Genomic DNA, 18,773 nt, shown 5'->3' with positions numbered 1-18,773 from the left:
GTTGCCCTGCAGCCCTGCAGCCCAGGGTCTGAGGCATGGAGCTCCCGCAAGTAACGGAGGGGGGCCTCAACACACAGTCCCCACACTTAACTCATTGCCCAGGGTAGGTGGGCCAAGCAGAGCTGTGTACGTGTCCACGATTTTGAGAGACAAACAGCAGATGAAGCCAACTGAGCCAGGTATGACCAGCCTCCTCCTTCTCCCATCCACTGTAACGAACTCCTGACTGGTCTCCCTTCCTGCAGTCTCTCTCTCCACGATCCCTCATCCTGTATCACCAGCACGTTTCTCCTACAGCCTTCAGGCTAAATCTTGTTTCCCAGGCCAGGTATACAGGGTGTCTGACCTCAGCCCACCCCACTTCTTTAGTCCTGTCCTTCACCAGCGTCCCTAACACCCACTGCTGTGGGCACCAGAACCACACCCTCTTACATGATCACGCCTTTGCCCACGCTGATACCCTTGCCTGGAACACCTTCCTCTGCCACCTCGGCCTCTTCCATCTGATGAAACTACGCTCATCCTTCAAGGCTCAGATACCATGTCCACGTGAGCCTTCTTTCCTTGACCACAGAGTTCACTGTTCCTCTGTGCTCGATGGTGGCACTGACCTCCGTTCTCCTCCCTTGGAAGCAGCGGCCACGTCTTCACCATCTTTGCATTCCTATTGCTGTGCCCTGGGTCTGGCACACAGCAGGTGCTCAGTAAATATGGGGTGAGCGAATACATCAATGTAGAGAAGCCAGAACATGAGTTGAGTCGTGAACAAATTCTCACAACGTCCTGGGGTTGGCTGCAGGCTACCCTGATGCGCTCGCTATGCTTGGGAGGGAAGCTGTGCCGTGGAGGAGGGCAAAGTGGATCCTGGAGAAAAAAGATCCTTTCACCACCACCCCCTCGCTGAGCCTGGAACAGAGCCAGGACGTGGGGCCCCAGCTGCCGGTCGAGGAGAGTGAATGTCAATGCAGACAGAGCTGTGAGCTGTGCTGCGATGGTTCTGCTGAGGTGGGGCGGCGGGGTACCACAGCCATTGAGGCTGCTGGCCTTCAGAGTGGCCAGGCTAGCTATTTCTTCATGTTGCTCTCAAGCCCCTTCTCTCTCAGCACACAGTGGAAAGCCCATGCACTTGAGCACTTAGGGGCACATCCCACTTCTGCCATTTAAGGGCTGGGTGGCCTTGGGCAACTTGCTTCACCTCAGTTTCCTCATCTGTTAAATGGGGATAATGATAATGCCTACTTCACAGAGTTTGGTGAAGACTGACCGAGACAATGAAGTAAATAAAGTGCCTTACACAGTATCTGGCACACAAGAGGCGCTCCAGCACCCTGGAGAGGCCCCTGTACCCCCTGGGGCTGGGGCAGAGGTTTCCTAAGAGAGAAGAGGCAGCAGTCAGACCCTGAGGGTTGGCACAGCTTGGAGAGGAGGTGGGGGCTGAGGCTGAGCTGCCTCTGCAGAGGCCAGAGAGGTGCTGACGCGGGTGTGACAGCACCTGAGGGTGAGGGCGGTGGGGAGGAGATGAAGGAAGTGGGGCAAAGGGAACACGCTCAGAGGGGGTCTGATTCAGGCTGAGTGGGACACAGGGGAATCTAGAGGCAGCCCCAGTCTCTGGGCTCTGTAATCCCATCTAGGAAAGGTCTGCCCTGAGAGAGGGCCTGGATCCAGTTTGCCCTCCACATGGAATTTGGAGAACAATCCCTGGAACTAGGACCCAAGGTACCCCAGCCCAAGGCAGTGGCCAGGCTTGAGGGAAAGAGCCCAGGCTTGGGACCCTGGTCTGCACGCTGACCAGTAAGTCACCCAGCCTCTCTGTCCTCAGTTCTTACTTCTGTGAAATGGGGCGATAACACCCAGCGGGAAGCTTCAATGAGATCGTGCTTGCAGTGCACTTAGCAAAGGGCCTGCCCATAGCAGGTGCCCAATAAATGATCAGTTGCTTTCTTCAGCTCACAGTTCACTGGGGGCTCCTGTCTTCCCATCACAGACACACACAGGCAGCCAACGGACAAGGGCTCCTCCCTCCAAAGCCCTGAGGGGCAGTTGGCACAAGGGCCTGGCAACGCAATGCTTGGACCTTTCCAGTCAGGCTGTGTTGAGAAACACCCTAATAAGATGGGGAATGGATGCAGAGACCCTCTGTCCCCAGACATACCACATCCCCAGTGGAATCAACGTTCCAGAGACTAAGGTCATGGGAAACCCAAGGGGCTTGTTTGCCAGCCCACAGCCCCGTTGAGGAGGGAAACTTGCCAGATGTGTTGGGTGCACCATTCAGGGACATTTTGGAAAAACAGGAAATGGGGGTACATGCAGGTGTTCAGACACTGGTCCAAGGCCTTTCTCTCTGCTCAGTCTGCACTCAAGCTGATGAAAAAACCTGACATCTTGCCCTCTGCTGAACTGGCTGTGACTTTCATTCCTGAAACCTCAGTCGGATCCCTCTTTCTCTTGGATTCTTGGATACTGGGGACGGGGAGGTGTTGGGGATGAGTGTCGGTAGGCTCCAAGCTACGTTGTGTGTTGACTGCAGTAGTGATGTTCTGTCCAGGTTTCTGAATACCTTTCCCACCCTCTTCATTTCTTGGCTCTTCTTTTCTTACTTTTAAAAAAGCCTTTATTTTATATGTATCTTTAATCAACTAGTTTCAAGTGCTTTTTGGAAGTAGGTGGGTATAAATAATAGATTCATGATTGACTCAGCCTAGGGTTATGGCTCTTTAATTAGGATAGTGATCTTTGCCCAGAAACTCACATTTGTCTGGTTTATCTCTGGCTCCTTGAAATACCCACTGAATGGTCTGTATCAACTTTGCTGATGACCAAGCCAGAAACCAATGTTTGTGTTACGGTCCCTCACACTGGGAGGCAGTGCGGCTGAGTGAACGCGGAATTTGGAGTCATACAGAACTGCGTTCGAATTCCAGCTCTGCCACTTATTAGCTGGGTGAATGAGGGCAAAGAGTTTGGCCCTTCTCTACAAAACGAGATCTGTTAACAGTACTTACCTTGCTGGTTTTCATAAGGATTAAATGACATAGTGTGTGCAGAGGACATCGCAAAGTACCCGGCACATAGTGAGGGCTTAATAAATACTAATGATGCTAATGAGATTAACAATTCAGTGCTTTCACTGAGTACTCGCTGAACACACTCAGTAAATGCATGGTGCATCCTCCACTGAGAAGGATGGTTGAAAGGAGGGCTTCCGCCTGCCCACTGTCTTTCCCCACTAACTGAGCCCGGAGGATGCATGTAGTACCTGTTCCAGAAGACGGCCCCCGAGACCTTCTGCATCTCCCCCAGGGTGGCTAGGAGGAGCGAGGACTTGCCGCAGCCCACCTGCCCCACGATCATGGTCAGCTGGCCTGCAGGGAGGGAGGGCGGCAGATGGGACTGGGGCCAGGAGGGAGTCTGAACAACCACCACCCGGAAAGACAGACAGACAGATATACCCAACCCTGGGGCCCCCATTTGCTTTCCTCCTACCTAGAATCCCCAGGGAGTCCTTTCCCCCTTTGAGCCTTTCCTTCTGGAAAGCTACATCCTACCTCTGGCTCCCCAGGTCCTTCCTCCTTCCTATTGTTGATCCCCCCGCCCCTTCCTAAGCACCTGCTTCTCCTTCCAGTGCTCTCAAGTGTGAGCCCGGAGTCTCCCAGTCCCAACAAAGGGCACCCTTTCCTTCCCACTTCCACGCTTTGCTCCTGCTGCTTCCCCTGCAGAATGTCCACGCTGCCTCATGGCCCGAGGCACCCTGCTCATTCTCAGGATCCCCACCTCTTCCACTACAACTTCCCTGGCTACTGGGGATCGCTTTCCCTTTTGTGAAGCACCCATTCTGTCTGCAACAGATGGTTTGACATCAAGGCCCCGCTGTCTTGCCCTGTCCTTGCTGCTGCACTCCTGCCTAGCACACGGACTCCTCGGGGAAGTAGCCCACCCCCTCTCTAGCCCTCATACCCTGGAGCACCCACCAAGAGTGCACACAGAGCAGGTACTCAATCGATCCTGAATTTTCTTTTTCTCCCCATGTCACTCAGGGGGGCGTGGGGAGGGAGCACTTCAAACATGACTCCAAGGGGGACACCCCCAGACCATGATAGAGGGGTGAGCTGGGCCATACCTCGGGGGATGCAGATGGTGATGTTGGACAGTGTGGGGATTCCATCGGGGGTCCACGTGAAGAAGCCTCCAATGATCTTCATTGGCGGTACCCCAGCCCCGGAAGAGAACAGAAAGGCAGCTGGGGTCTCAGGGTGAATAGTCCGTCGCCTCCCCTCCCCCATGAAAGCCAAAAAACACTGATTCCAGTCCCCAGATCACTTCCAAGGCAGGGGAGTGGGGGAATGGCCTTCTCGTGCAGACCTCTCTGCCTGAGGCACCCTCCCCAGAGGACCGCTACAGGTCCCCCCACTTGGTGGAGATGGAAGCATTGTCCCTGGTCTCGGGACTCCTGTGGACTCTACAGGCAGCCAGGGTGACCTCCAGGGCGGAGGGCTCAGCACACAGGTCTCTGGCCCTTCAGATGTAGTGTTTCCTCCTGGGGTTGGCGCTGGTGGAGGGCGTCGGGGTTGCGGGGTTGGCGCTGGGCGGCGGGCGTCGGGGCGCGGGGTCTCGGACTCACCTGGACACAGCAGTTGTCAGCATCCCCGTCTGCACCGGGGGTCACGCTCTGCAGCGGGCCCACGAGGCCCCGACAGTCCTCCCAGGCTGGACGCTTGCGGTTCACAACCTTGAGGGGCTGGGGATGGTTAGGAGGAGGTGAGGGCCCAGGGGCTGGGAGCTGTGCAGGGAAGGGAGCTCCCCCACAGTGAGGAAAGGCTGAGGCAGGACCAGCAGGGCACGAGCTGCAGGCATTAGAGCAAAACACTGTGTGTGTGTGTTGGGGGGGGGGGCCGTGTGGCAAGGGGACGCTGGGCACTCACCACCGCCTGGTACTTGCTGGCCTGGCCCCGGGGCTCGGGCTCCCGGGCAGCACACTGCTCCTCGCGGATCTCTGCGCTGGACAGGAACTCGCTCAGCTTCTGCACGCTGCAGAGGAAGTGCAGACACCCCTCACCCCGCCCAGGGCAGAGGGGAGGGGAGGGGGAGGAGGGCGAGGTCTGAGAGAGCAGCTCTGAGAAGATGCCAGGTTCCAGGTGTGGCCCCCACAAAGCCCGCACTGGAGGGGACAGACAGGGGGCATCCCATGGGGGGCTACAGGTGTTACCAAGGCTGGTTAGGGTCGACTAGTCAGCTGGAGTAGGTTAGGGTGTGGATCAGGTGGGATTGGCCAGTTTTAGGGTTAGTGTTAAAGTTGATTAGTCTTGAGTTATTAGACTGAAGGATGTTGGGCTTTATCAGTTACTTTTAGGTTAGTTAGGATTAGGATTGGTTATCAACCACAACTGGTATTTTTTGATCACGTAATATACGTCAAACACTGTTAAATACTTCATAAGCACATAATATAATCCCCATAATATAATTTGATCTCACTGGGGGAGGTGTGGAAGAGGTATTATTCCTAACTCATGGAGGAAAAGGCTATTCTCCACCCCTGGGATTTCCTTATGGACTCAGAGGAGGTTCCAGAAGCTTCACTCTTTTGATTCATTCTCTCTTATCCCTGGGGGTGGGCAAGATGCCTGGGGAATCTTGAGAATTGTTCGCGTACCCCTCTCCCACCTTTTGCTTAAATGTCCAACAGCCTGGGGCCACCCCCACCCCTGTTTCTGTTCTGGGCATGACACCCCCTCCCCACAGCAGGAGCAGACAGCCAGCCTCGCCCACTTCCCCCTCTGTCCTTGTTCCAACACGACTTGGCAAGGGCTGGGGGGGAGGGGAGGAGCTGGCCTTGGGGTCAACCGTCAGGCTGTGTGCTGTTCCCACTTTCAGCCCAGAGTCTGGTCTCTCTCTTTAAAAAGGCCTTAGCTATCCTGATGATGGTGACACGAGAACGGTTTACATAGAAATACTTCTGCCTCAGGCAAGGGATTTCCCATAGGTGTAGCATCCTTGAATCTGTGGGTTCTACACAGAATCACAGGCTGGGGTACGGGTGAGGGAGGAGGGCTGATCATTAGAAGTCACAATGCCACAGCCAACAAAAGTGAGTCAGCACAGCCGACCCTGGAAACGGGAGCTAATCCCATTGCAGCCGGCTACTCCCTAGTCAGATACTCCTATGACCACAGTTCTACTGCATTATGCCCCCTTCCATCCTTGACCCTCCTTCCATCAGCTACTTCATTCCAACAGCTACCCCTCCCTGCCAGCTGCCTCGGACTTGCCAGGGTCCCTGAGACACGGGTGTCACTTCCCTCAAGGCTGGAGGGGCTTGGGTACAGAGGACATTTGTTACTGTCTGGTCCCATTGGTGATGAGAAAGGACATAGCCAGCTCTCCCCAGTGGCACGACTGGCCCTTGCTTTCAAGGAGCTGTTTCAAAGGCCTAAGGAGATCTTCACACTCCAGCTGTGGCATTCTCCAGCCAGAGCCTCAGCCTTCTACCTTCAGGCTTTCACTCCCAAGAAGGCAATGCCTCTGGGAGAGTGGCAGAGTCACCACTGGGCTCTAGAGCCCAGAGGTGGGGCCTCCCAGAGTGCGAGCCAACTGGGGACACTGTGTACAGGCAACTGGAGGAAACTGTTCCACTGAGCGGGGCTGTGAGGGCGCTGAGACCCGTGGAGAGAACAGGGGATGTTCAGCTTGGGGAAGACCGAGATTTTGGGGATACCTTCTGAAATCTGAGGGGCTGTCACGTGGGGGAGGGATGGCACTCATTCTGTGTGGCCCTGGAAGGCAGAACTAGGACCAATGGTTAGAATTGATGAGGTTATACCAAATTTGGCTCAACGTTGAATTTTTCTTTTTATGGAGTTCTCTTGGAGGTGACACTCTCCTTGGAGGACGTAAGCACGTTGGCTAGTCCCTCTCAGGGACTAGAGGGAGGGAAGCTACACATGGCCCATGTCCCTCTGACCAACCACAACCAGCTTCAGTGAAACCCAGATCAACGGGCAGGCATGTCCTGGGACCAAACAGCTGTGGTTGTAGCAGTCACCAGAGTGAGCCCTGGGGCCGACACGTGAGCGGGCTGACCACTGCCCTTGCTGGACCCTCCTCTCACCTGACCAGAGCTTTGACTGTGGACCGGACCACACTGGACAGCAGGAAGAGTGGCGTCACCAGGATGTGGAAGAGGGAGAGGGAGGCAAAGGCTACCGAGGGGGAGAAGTCGGCCTCTTTGAAGAAGCTGACGTGGCCCACGAAGGTCTGCGGACAGAGGCACAGATGAGACAGAGCAGAGCGTGACTCAGTGTGTGGGCCCCTCCCGCACTGGCAGCCCTCAGCCCTGGGAAGGAAATGAGAGGCGGGAAGCCGGGGACCTAGGGGACCTTTGGGTTGGGAGACACCACCATCCTCACTGTCATCTCATGGAACCGTCCCTCCCTGCCCTGCCTCCTTCATTCCAGGAATGCCCAGGGAGGAGCCCTCAGGTTAGGTCAGCTCTGCCCCCTCTCAGACAGTAGTCCTCAGTCGGAAAATGTAAACACGATACTTACAAACCCACCTCGTAGTCTGTCGCCTGCCCCCCAGCCTCCGGGTACCCGGCTTGGCTCCGTGGCCTCCGCTACCCAGAGTTCCCCAAGGAACCAGGCCAGGAACCAACTCAATAAATCATGTTGAAAGTGAATTCCCAAGCGTGACTGACAGGCTGTGAACTCGCCACAGTTCAGGGACGCCGGCCCCGGGGGAAAGACATGCATCTTTTTAAAGAACTGCGGACGTCACAGAAGCCAGGGATGGGAACCCTGGGTGAGGGGCTGTGGGCGTGTGGCCTTTCTGGAGGGGTGCACTGCCGGCCCCCACTGCTCAGCTCCTACACAGCTTTGGTCAAAATTGCTTTAGAAAACCACCATTGTCATATTTAATGGCATGGAGAATTCTTCGTGTCATATTCTTACATTTTAAAAAGCAGTTTATAAACCTGCATACGAAGCACAATCCTAATTTTGTAAAAGTGCCGTATTCTGTGAATCAAAAAAAGACTGGAGAAAAACACATTAAATTTGTTGCCAGTAGGATTATGGGTGATTTAAGTTCTCTTTGCCCTTTCCCTTCTGTATTTCTCAAAATTTCTACAAAAACATGTTTCACTTTTATAATGAAGTTTGATAGCAGTTTTTTTTATTTTTAAAGAAAGTTTAATTGCTCTAGAGACTAAGCGTCAGGTCTTCCAGGCCGGGAGGCGGAGGTCCTGTCTGCCTGGAGTGGGGCAGTGGAGGAGGGACAGACTGCATATATAGACTCTCCATCCGGCACCCTATGCTCAGTCCCCCTGCTGAGCCCATCTTCCGAAGCCCTTGTGCAGAAAGGCCAAACCCTGGGCGCCTCTCACGCCAGACAGCCTTCCCCACCCCGCCCAACCAACTCCCACCGGGAGACAGAGAAAGGATCCACTTACGATGAGGACGGCTGCAATGGGGATGGCCGTGTTCATGAAAACTGCAGAGGAAGCACAGGGGGAGTTTAGTGGGAGGAAGGAGACGGCTGGAAATGAAGCTGCCCAGGTTGGTCTGAAGGCAGGGCAGCCTCTGGGGTCCTTTCCCCAGCCTGCGGGGTGGAGCTGGGCAGAACTCTAGCTCTGTGGCACCTCCAGCTCCTAACGTGTGTCCCTCAGGACGCTTATCTCCATCTCTGAGACTTAAGCCTTTACATAAAGGTTGAAATGCTCTTACTCTGCTCCATGTGGACAGTGTGAAGAAAGCCCTGTGAGGAAGTGGCAGGGGAAGGGATTGGAGAGCTGGCGGCCTGTGGTCAACCATGAGGTCAGCAGCATGTGTTTCTGGGGGCACCAAGTTGCTACTCCTTTCTCTGCCTCTGGTCCTTGAATCCCCACAAGCCAGGCTCACTCGGAGGCTGAGAGGCTTTCCAGTCACCCATGGCTCTTAGGAAGGATTTCAAACTCATTCACACTGAGGTATTAGTGACTGAGGACCGCTGGAAGCAGGGTCTGCCTTAGCTCTAAGGCTGCGAGTCCATGCCCAGGTGGGACAGTTGATTTGCTGCAACAGAGGCCCTCTGCTTATTCTGTTCACAACGTGGCCCTCAGACTCTTCATAGGGACCCCAAAGAGCAAAGAGGTCTGGACTTAAAGTCAGAGAAGGGCAGAGTCCCCATTATTTCTAAGCTGTGTAATCTTGGGCTGATCGTTTACCTTCCCTGAGCCTCGGTTTCTTCACCTGATTTTTGTAAACTTGTACTTACTTGTTCACATACTCTGGCTCTCTCCAAGGTGAGAGCAGGTAATGTAGGGAACAGGCCTCTGTGATGCCTCAGTGCTACCTGAGTATTATACCTCACGGGCTGCTAGCTTAGCCCTGCTCCTCTGGTCCAAGCTGTGAGATGCCCGAGAGTGCCCTGACCCCAGGCCAGAACTTCCAGAGAGAGCAGCCCTCCTGGAGTAAGAGATGCCCATCCTAGCTGCCACCTTCCCACCTCCTCCTCCTTCCTTCCAGGAGCCTCTTCCAGACCAGCCCAGAAAGGAGTCTGGTTCTGCCATTAGCCAAATTAAAGGAGGAGCCAGGAGCCAGGAGCCAGAGGCCAAGGGCTGAGCCTGTGCACATGGCCCCTGTTTAATGAATGGCGAAGTGTCTGACACTCCGAAGAATTCCAGACCGTCAACACCATTCCAAGAAGCTGATTGTCTACTTACTCCAAGAGTCCTGCACCAGCTAGCACATACATGGTGTGTGCTGGAGATGTGGAACCCCAAGGGAGTGGAAGAACGTGGTCCCTGTTCTCAGGGGGCTCCCAGTGTGAGGAAGGAGACAGGAACTATGCTCCCAGGAGACACGTTATAGGACGAGGAAAGAGGGAACATGCCCATACGGGGTTCCCAAGCAGATAGGAAAGATACTGTGCTCATCTTTGGGGAATTCCCAATCTATGCGCCCTGCCATTGGAGGGCTCCCTGTCTCATGGAGAAGATATGGCTGGAGCCCTTGGGGCACTGCCAATCTCTCCGACCACAAGGCTTTTTATCAACACTAATATCACACATGACGGTGATTTAATTGCCCTTCTTGATGAAGGTTCCATGGTCTCCTGGTGCCCACCTCAATGCCACAGCCCTCCCTCACAGCCCTCTCGTACTGAAGGGGGCAGGATAAGCATTATTGGTTTTCCCACAGCATAAGGAACCCACATCTGGGACATAGGACACAGCATGGCCATCACTGGCTGGGGAGAGGGAGGGAGAGGAGGATGTCCATCAGGCCTGGGCCACTGACCATCACCAACCATGAAGCTGTAAAGACAGGTAGCCTCGCCCCTCCCCTCCAAGGCAGTTCCTCCAGGGAGCTCCCTCAGGCAGGGGCCACCTTCTGTTCCTCTCCTGCCCATCCTGTCAAAAGGTACCTGTGCACCCCACCTTGGCCCCTGCCCCAGGCCAAGACCCCTCCCACACACACACGGGGGCTCAACTCCCAGCTAAAGAATAGGCTTGGAAGTTAGATTATAAATTCGTACAACTCGCTCAGAAAGCAATCTGGTGCCCTGTAGCTAGAGCTGCACAGAAGTTCATACTTCTGATCCTATAATCCCTCTCCTGGAAATTTATCCTGAATAATCACTCAAGAGAAGCACAAAGCCCTCAGCAAGATGGTGTTAGCTGCAGCACTGTCTGTCACAGCAAAACAAAAACCACAGCCACAGCAACAAACCACTGAAACGAAGTAAACTAGAAACATCCAACAGGAGCAGCTGTTTTAGTAAATGAGGGAAGGCAACTCCAGGGAGATTCTGCAGTCAGGAAATGTGTGACAATTGACATTTTGTTCTTCTGCATGTTTTCCCTGGTCGTGATTTTTTGAAATTTTTTTTTTTTTTCTATTTTATTGTCCTTATTCTTGCAGCTGCCTGAACTCCTTTGAGGAGACAAGCTATACATAAAACTGAAAAGGAAAAAAAAAAAAAAAACTGAAAAGGAGCATTCCAAAGCTGATGCAGCAACATGGAGAATGCACATAATATAATTAACTTCTGTCCTGTTCTGGCTGTTGCATGGAGACGCTAAAGAATGAAAATGTTATTTTCCATTGTCCTCATCCTCTTCTGGAGGGATGGCCTTTGTACAGAGAGCTCTGGGTCCCCTTGGGGGTGGGTGCTGGGGGAATAGGCTCATCAGCTGATTGTGTTTTAAAGGCCTCTCTGAAAATCACCCCATTAGGGTCTGGGGTAAACATGGCTGGAACTGGGGATGTCAGTGCCAGAGAGTGGGGGGCCCAGGATGCTGCAGGCTCTGGCATCTCTCCGGGCTCAGCAGACACCTCTGTGCCTGAGCTGAGGGAGGGGTGCGGTGGGGAGGGAAGGCAGCGGGGCATCCCAGCTGTCATGGCTGGAAGACCTGAGAACTTGCCTCCATTCTCCTGAACCACTTAAGGGCCAATGGGACATTAAAGGCGGTGGAGGAGTGGGAAATATAACCAAGAATAGATTTCTCTCCAACTTTGGCATGGGGTGGGCTGACTCACTTAGATTTGATCTAGGAAAAAAATTAAAAAAAGAAGGACATGACAGTGCTCAACTCTTGATTGTTAGGGAGTAGGGAATACTGTTAAATAACACTAAGTGGAAGCAGAAGATTATGAAACGACGTGTGAGTGTGATGCCGTTATGGAAAAGTTTAGTTGCATGTAGGCAGCTCAGAAAGGCCACCTTCAAGAGGGAAAGCCTTTTTGTAATGGAGTAGAGATAAGGGTACCTATTGGTTTAATACTGCCCCTCCAACCTTTAAGAAATAATTCATTCAGAAATTCTTTTTTGAGGGTCTCCTCTGTTCCCAGGCATTGTGTTGTGTTCTGGGGGTTCCGTAGTGAACAACTGTGTCAGCTTTTCATACTCCCCAAACAAAACAAAACAACAGATCAACTGAAAACAAAGCAGGGCTCAGATCACCTGCTCCCCCGCCCTCTGGGCTTTGGCCAAGGAATGCTGCCTGGCCTTGTGGGTGGCAGTCCCCCCCGCACTGCAATAGCAGGAGCTTTTCATTTGCAAAACATTGATAAATATTTCAGAAGCCATGCATGGGAAGGCACAGTGAGCCATTTGTGCCTCTGGTTAACTTCACCCCCTCCCCTACCCAGGGCCGGGGGAGGAGCTGCCAGCTCACAGTAACTGCAGGCTGCACCTGTGGGAGGGGAAAGGCATTTCGAAGTGAACAGAGCTATTCAGCCCGGTAGTCAGTCTGAAGTCAGCAGGGGGAAGGAAAGTAGGCAGTGGTGTGCCCGGCGCTGGAGGCGGCGGAAGCGAGGCAGGAGGCTCACAGCCACACCGATGGCGGCTTCCAGCTCCCCCTCAGACACCCAAACCCCCCGCCAGGCTATGCATCAGCAACCCACTGTGGCTGCACCGGCTGGTGGAAGGAAGGGCAGACGCTGAGGTTCAGAGAAGCCGGAGAAGGAAGGGGCACCAGGGCTGGAGGTCTCCTTGTCCCCGCACACTGGCCGTTCTGAGTCAGGGCCTCCGCCGAGGAGGAGAGAGGGAGCATGAGACTCGCCAAGAATAGCCAGGCCCTGGGTTGCGGGGAGGGGCGGGTGCTGGGTGCCCTGTGAATGGGGTTCACAGGCACCATCCTGCCCACCCCACACCTCCATCCAAGCTCGGGGGCTTGTTTTTTGCTTTTCAAAACATAGCATGAGGCCAGTCACATTCATTTGATGTGAACCACCTGACTGTGGTTCAGACCCAAGTGGGAAGAGGGAAGACCCCTGACCACAGAACACTGGATGAGATGGCAGACCCACCTTTCCTTTAAAATCCTTCAGTGCCTCTCCTGCCTCAGGAGAAAAGCCAGCACACAAGGTCCTGCATGATCTGGTCTTGTTACCCTCTCCTCACCGTGATATACTCGAGTCTTGAACACACCCGTCATCCTTTTCACCTTTAGGCCTTTGTGCCTGGAACATTCTTCCCCTCACTTGGCTGACATGTGATCCTCTGGGCATCAGCAATGGGTTTCACCTAGCACAAGGCTTCCTGGACACCCACCACCCCTAAGACGAGGTTGGGTGCCACTCTGATGGATTCCACTTTCTGTTCCTGTCACTCACGACACAGTTGCCCGTCTGGCTTCCCTACTAGACTGTGAGCAGCCTGCCACATCCCCCAGGCCTGGCATAGGGCTTGACACATAGTGGGTGCTCAGTAAATATTTATTAGATAAGGGAACGAAAGAAATAAAAGAGGCCAGGGCCAGGTGTGCACCATGAAAGAGAACACGGGGGATTTAGAACTGACCCTGTGGCTCTAACCACAGGCACGGCCCCTCTTCATGGCATGGTCTCCCACAAGACTGCGAGGGTGAGGACCGTGCAGCCTCCTCTCTAATGCCCAGGGCCTCAGGAGAGTCTAGCACAGACAGGAGGCTCTGGAATGGGTGCTGCACAAAGGACAGAATGAACTGGCAGCATGTCAACTGGTTGACAGTTAGGGCCTGGGACCCCTGTGTCACCCCTGAGAAGCTTGTCCTCAAATTTATGGCTGGACTGGACACCTAGAGCTATGCGGGTTCTGCAAGGAAATAAGGGTTGAATTGGTTTCTAAGGGGAGTGACCACAGCACTCGCTCGCAGCTTTTCCCCACTTTGTCTTCTGCTCATTGAAACCCTGCCCGTGGCAGATGCAGCCACGCCTCCTCTTGCATGAAGCTCCGTGTGAACTCTGAGCCCGTGCAGGCTTCCTTCTTCTCTGTTCTCTGCCATTTATTGGCTGAGGACCTCAGAGAGTCCTTTCACCTCCCTGAGCCTCAGTCTTCCATGCTGTAAAATAGGACAATAGTGCTACAAACCTCACAAAGTTGTTCGGAGGGTTAAATGAAGTCAGGCTTGCTGGGCAGCAGCATGGAGCAGGTCCCCGTGGTCGAGAGCTCCCTGCCACACTGTTTCACGTATGTTAGCTCTGACTTCTTAGCAGAGTATAAACTCCTTGAGAACAGGAGCACATCTTTTGGTCTCTTGCGTTCCTCCCAGTGCTTAGCACAGGGCAGGGCTCACTTAACGCCCTCTGAGTAACTCACATCTGTTTTTCTTCGAGAGGAAATGCTGATTCTGGATTTTGATGGCAGGGAAACTGTATCATTTCATTTTCACCCCCTTGCTCTGTCCTGCCATGCACCAGCTCAGGGCTCCACAAACAGGAGCTCTCAGTGATGCCACTGTGAGACCATCAGACAGAGTGTCAGAGGTAACCTTGTCTTCCCGACAGTCTGCCTGGTGTACAATGACCAGACTGAAAGCCCAGCAGGCAGCACCAGGATGGGCCCCATCAGGACACGTGACTCCAGGGCTCCTTTGCGGCGACAGGACCCCATGGCTGGTGCCAGAGGTGAGAATGAAAGATGCCCCATTACCTCAAGCCTAATGACCTGTATCCTAATTCTGGGTGACAGAGAGCAGAAGGCAGGAAGTCCAGGAGGAGGTAAATGAAAACACACTCAAAGCATGTAACTGCAGCCTGGCGGTGCCCTCACCCAAACACCCTGTCTCTCCCCATCCCATTGCCGACCAACACAAAGAAACCCATCCCAGGAAGGGCGAACACAGAGCAAATAGCACTTGGCCTTCAAAGCTCTCTCTCCCGGAGGGCTCTTCCCCTTCCTCCTCTCTGCCCTCTTCCAGGGACCAGCCTGGGCTGCTCTGTTTATCTCTCTAGGTCACCAAGTACTGGACAGGTGAGGGGCCCTGGGGAGACCCCTGTTTAGCTCCAGAGCCATTGTCATCTCAGCTCTTGACAACACAGAGCCTCCTTGCCCCAGGTCCTCCTGGCTCCGGACCCTTCACAAAGCCATGGCTAGTCTTCTGGGGGCCCCATAGGACAAAAAGCACCTACTAGACAGGCTTAGTGGGCTAGCCTGGGAACCTAGGCATCTTATGATGTTGTTTACATAGGAAACATGTCCCAGCAGGTTGAAGTTTGGATTGCAGGAAATAAGCATACATCTCTTAGAAGCAAAGTAGCTGCCACCTGCCCCCACCTGTATGACCAGAGGCTGTCCCTACTTTGCTGTCAGGAATCTTGGGGACCCAGTGCTCCCAATTTCCTTACGGCTTCCCTTCCCTCTCTCCCGTCGTATCCAGTGAGCCCGCCCTACTCCACCCTGCCACGTTATTGCCGGGAGGCGGAAGACCTCCCCCACCTCGGCCTCTGTTCCGCCTGATGGGGTGTCTGGAAGCTAGGTGTCTGTAACTCACGGGTCTGTACACAGCGTGGGGTTACTGTTACCACGACCAGGCTCAGGGGTAGGCAGAGCTGACAGAGAGGCTGAAGAGGGCCTAGGGTGTGGACACTGGTTTCTCTGAGCTCCCCAGAGGCTCCTGCCTGATTTCTCCTGTCCTATCAAGTGCTTAGCCCGGGGGTGCTTGGAGGACACAAGGTCACGGCTGAGGAACCTGGAGTGTCTTGGTGAAGAATCTAGGAAGACTGCCATGCTCATCGCTCCATTCTGAGAAAATCAGCTCTTAGCAGGATTTTCTGCAGAAGGGTGCCGTGGCTGGTGCCATGATGGTGGGTGGCCTGGCCACTGGTGCCTGGACCAGGACGCCATGGTCTGACCGGACACAAGGAAGTGCTCCGTGCAAGCCCCACCTTATGAGAACCTTCAGGTTGGACGCTGGCCACTTGACCCCACCAGACCCTCTCGCTAGGCAACGTGACTGCCAGGAGCACACAGATGACCTGAAGGACCACCTCAGTCTCCATGTACCTCTCTGGGAGACACATCTGGTGCACCCTCCACTGCTGCCCAGCACTGCCATGCCCACAGGTGTGTCTCTTCCTGCCCCACCAAGAGAACCAACTTCAGCTGGAGGTGGGGGGTAGTCGTAGTGTCTACCTCTCTTAATTTCCTTCCCTATTTCCCACCCCCGTCAGAGCCCATGCTGGGTTTTTTCTCTTCTATTCAGGGACAATAGCCTGAAAAGGGTGCCCATTGTGCCCTCAGTTTTCTTCACCCCACTTAGGTTCCTGGCTCTGGGTGGAAAACAGCATGAGGCTGGGAGTCTAAGAGATTCCAGAGGATCTAGTCTGAGCCAAGCCATTAACCTCATTAGTGACCTCAGGAAGATGTCCCCCTCTGGGCCTCAATTTCCCATCTGTAAAATGGTTCTCCCAACTTACAAAAACATTTTTCATTTATCTCTCCTTGCCACATTCTGTGTAATTTCCACAGATCTATCTTTTTATTCACAAATTCTCTCTTCAGCTATGTTAATTCATTTAACCTGTACACTGAGTTGTTTTTTGTTTCTTTTTTATTGTTTTCTCTCTGGGGGCTTCCTCTTGGCCCTTCCTACCAAAATGGCTCTTAAACTGGATAGATCAGGGAATCAGAATGGGGTTTTCTAGCTGCTAAATATCTACATCCCAATTATGCACTTGGGCAGTAACCACAAAGGGGTGGATCCATGGAACCACTAGACCAACTGTGAGATAAACTTGGGCCAGGACTCCATCCATCACCTGACCTCTATATGCTCACTCTGACCAGGGGGCCAGCTGAATTAATTTCAATAACTAAATTTTTAATTTTTAGAAGTTCTTTTGGCTTTCTTTTTGCTGTTTTGCCTTGTGCCTTCCTTTAATTATTTTAACACACTTATTTTGTTGGTTTTATTTTGTTTTGTTTTTTGGCCATGCCGTGCAGCTTGTGGGATCTTAGTTCCCTGACCAGGGATCAAACCCGGGCCCTCAGCAGTGAGAGCACTGAGTCCTAACCACTGGGCTGCCAGGGAGTTCCCTTTAACGCACTTATTTTATTATCTCTTTCAGACTATTCTATCATCTCGAGGTATTGAGGAACTAATTCTCCTGTTTGCTGACTCTCACTCTGGTGGTACATCTTTTCTGGAGGATTTTTATTTCCTTATTATCAGCTCATTGTTTAACATGAGTATTTGCCACTGGAGTCCTGTGCTCTCTGGAAAATGGTTTTAATATGCGTGTCTTCTGGGACCATAGGAGTTTTACCAGTTTTGGTCTTTTTTTCTCTATTTTCGGGGCTTGGGGTTCCCAAACCACTTGGCTAATGTAAATTCAGTCCCTACACCTGTGAGTACCTCAAGCTTGAGCTTTTGTTCTTTAAAGAGAAATTTTCTACGTCTCATGGCCCCAGGTAGATGAAAGCTTCCTTGTAGCTTCCTTAAGGCACTGGCAGCTCAGTCTGACTTATTGAAAAGAAGTCCTCAGACTTGGGAGAATTCAAAACTGCTGTTATTTATTCATTTATTGCTGCCTCTCAATAACATATCAGCTTAATAAGACATCAAAGACCACATCTGTCTTTCTCATCACTGTACCTTGAGGGCCAGCCCAGGGCCCTGCAGGCTCTCAATACGTTTGCTCGATAAATGACTGAAGAACACTGATTTCTGGCAGCTCTGCTACAAGAGACAGTTTGAGGCTCTCCTGGATGGGATGATTCCCAAAGTCTCCCGCTTCTGCCACCCTTACCTCCTCCCCCAGCCGTGGCACCCTATCCTGGCATGTAGGCAGCAGCACACAGGGCTGGCTGGTTGCGGGGGACTCACTGGAGATGGAGGTGTAGACGGCGAAGGCCCTGAGGCTGGTCATCTCCTTCTTGCGGGTCACCTCCACCAGCGTGCGGAAGATGTTCTCCCAGGCGTACAGCTTGAGCAGCTTGATGCCACGGAGCATCTCGTTGGTCTGCTTCAGCCTCTCGTTGGAATACTCCTGCCAGGAGTCACTGAGTCAGAGAAGGGTTTCTTTTGCCCCCATCCCACCCAAGAGGAAGGAGGTGAGTCAATGCCCTCACCATTTTACAGCCTACGCCCAGCCTCCGTCTCCTCGGGGATGCTCCATTAATCCCATTTCACAAAGAAACCGAGGCCTGGACAGCTGAAGTGACCTGCTTAAGGTCAATCGTAGTGTGGATGTATGTGGGGGGCACTGTTTGGTGACATCTGGGGGAAGAGTGAGGAGACCCACTAATGTAAGGGGAGAGGGAGCAGTATGGGGTAAGGATGGGAAAAGGGGGCGCATGCACACCTGCAGATACTTACCAGTGTGCTCCGCTGGGCCTGGGAGAGCTTGGTGGCCACAAAATACTGGACTGGAGCCAGCAGAATGATGACAGCTGCTCCAATTAAGGCACTGATTCCAAGGATGTAGTAAAGGAGAATCACACCCACGATGATCTGAGGGAGGGTCATGGGAATGAGTTCCCTTTGATCTGGGGGCTTCCCTGCCAGGGGGTATTGGCAACCCCCCCCCACCACCCCGTATCCCAGTGCCCTAAAGTGGGACATGCCTTGGTGTCCAGCTTTCAAAACTTTCTTGGGGGAAAGAGGAGGAGGTGTTACAAAGTAGTTTCAGAAGGAGGGATTAACATGATGGGCTCTCACACAAGCAGAGAATTTCTGGGCTGGTAACTAACTGCATTTATCTGCAAGGCTGGCTGAGGCATTAACTCTCTCCATGTCTACTTTCCAGATGGAGGTCTAAGAGCTGAGTTTGCACAGTGAGTGACAGCACCTTTTGTTCTGTTTGCTGGTTTTCAAGGCTGATGGTTCACTCTCATTGGAAAAAAGTGATACGTGAGCAAAGGGGCAAAATAGCTGCATCCGCGCCAGACAAAACCAGTCCAGGGTCTAAGAGTTTACTTTTCATCCTTATGCTCCTGGTGTCTTTAATTTTTAGTGAATCTGGTAGGTATCCTCTAAAAAGAGAATTCATTCTGTTTCTAGCTTTATGTAAATGACAGCTGGCTTCTGAATA

General features: G+C 53.0%; 1 protein-coding gene across 9 annotated transcripts in view; it reads right to left on the bottom strand.

Moving 5' to 3' along the window:
- Positions 1-18,773, bottom strand: part of ABCC8 (ATP binding cassette subfamily C member 8) — a 74,753-nt gene that overhangs the window by 26,955 nt on the left and 29,025 nt on the right. For 7 of the 9 annotated variants that reach the window (XR_014231389.1, XR_014231390.1, XM_082341388.1 and 4 more), the window contains 8 exons: positions 18,059-18,193; positions 17,567-17,729; positions 8,447-8,487; positions 7,109-7,254; positions 4,923-5,028; positions 4,622-4,738; positions 4,121-4,196; positions 3,260-3,365 (listed from right to left, as the gene is read on the bottom strand). Coding sequence is in view for 7 of the 9 variants with exons in the window: in XM_082341388.1 (XP_082197514.1) it covers positions 3,260-3,365; positions 4,121-4,196; positions 4,622-4,738; positions 4,923-5,028; positions 7,109-7,254; positions 8,447-8,487; positions 17,567-17,729; positions 18,059-18,193 (890 nt within the window). In the remaining 2 variants the exon portion in view is untranslated. The other 2 variants (XM_082341387.1, XM_082341382.1) reach the window with 2 other exon arrangements.

Source organism: Balaenoptera borealis, assembly GCF_965194805.1.
Source record: "Balaenoptera borealis genome assembly, chromosome: 11".
Classification (NCBI taxonomy): domain Eukaryota; kingdom Metazoa; phylum Chordata; class Mammalia; order Artiodactyla; family Balaenopteridae; genus Balaenoptera; species Balaenoptera borealis.
This window is presented reverse-complemented; position numbering and strand designations above follow the sequence as displayed.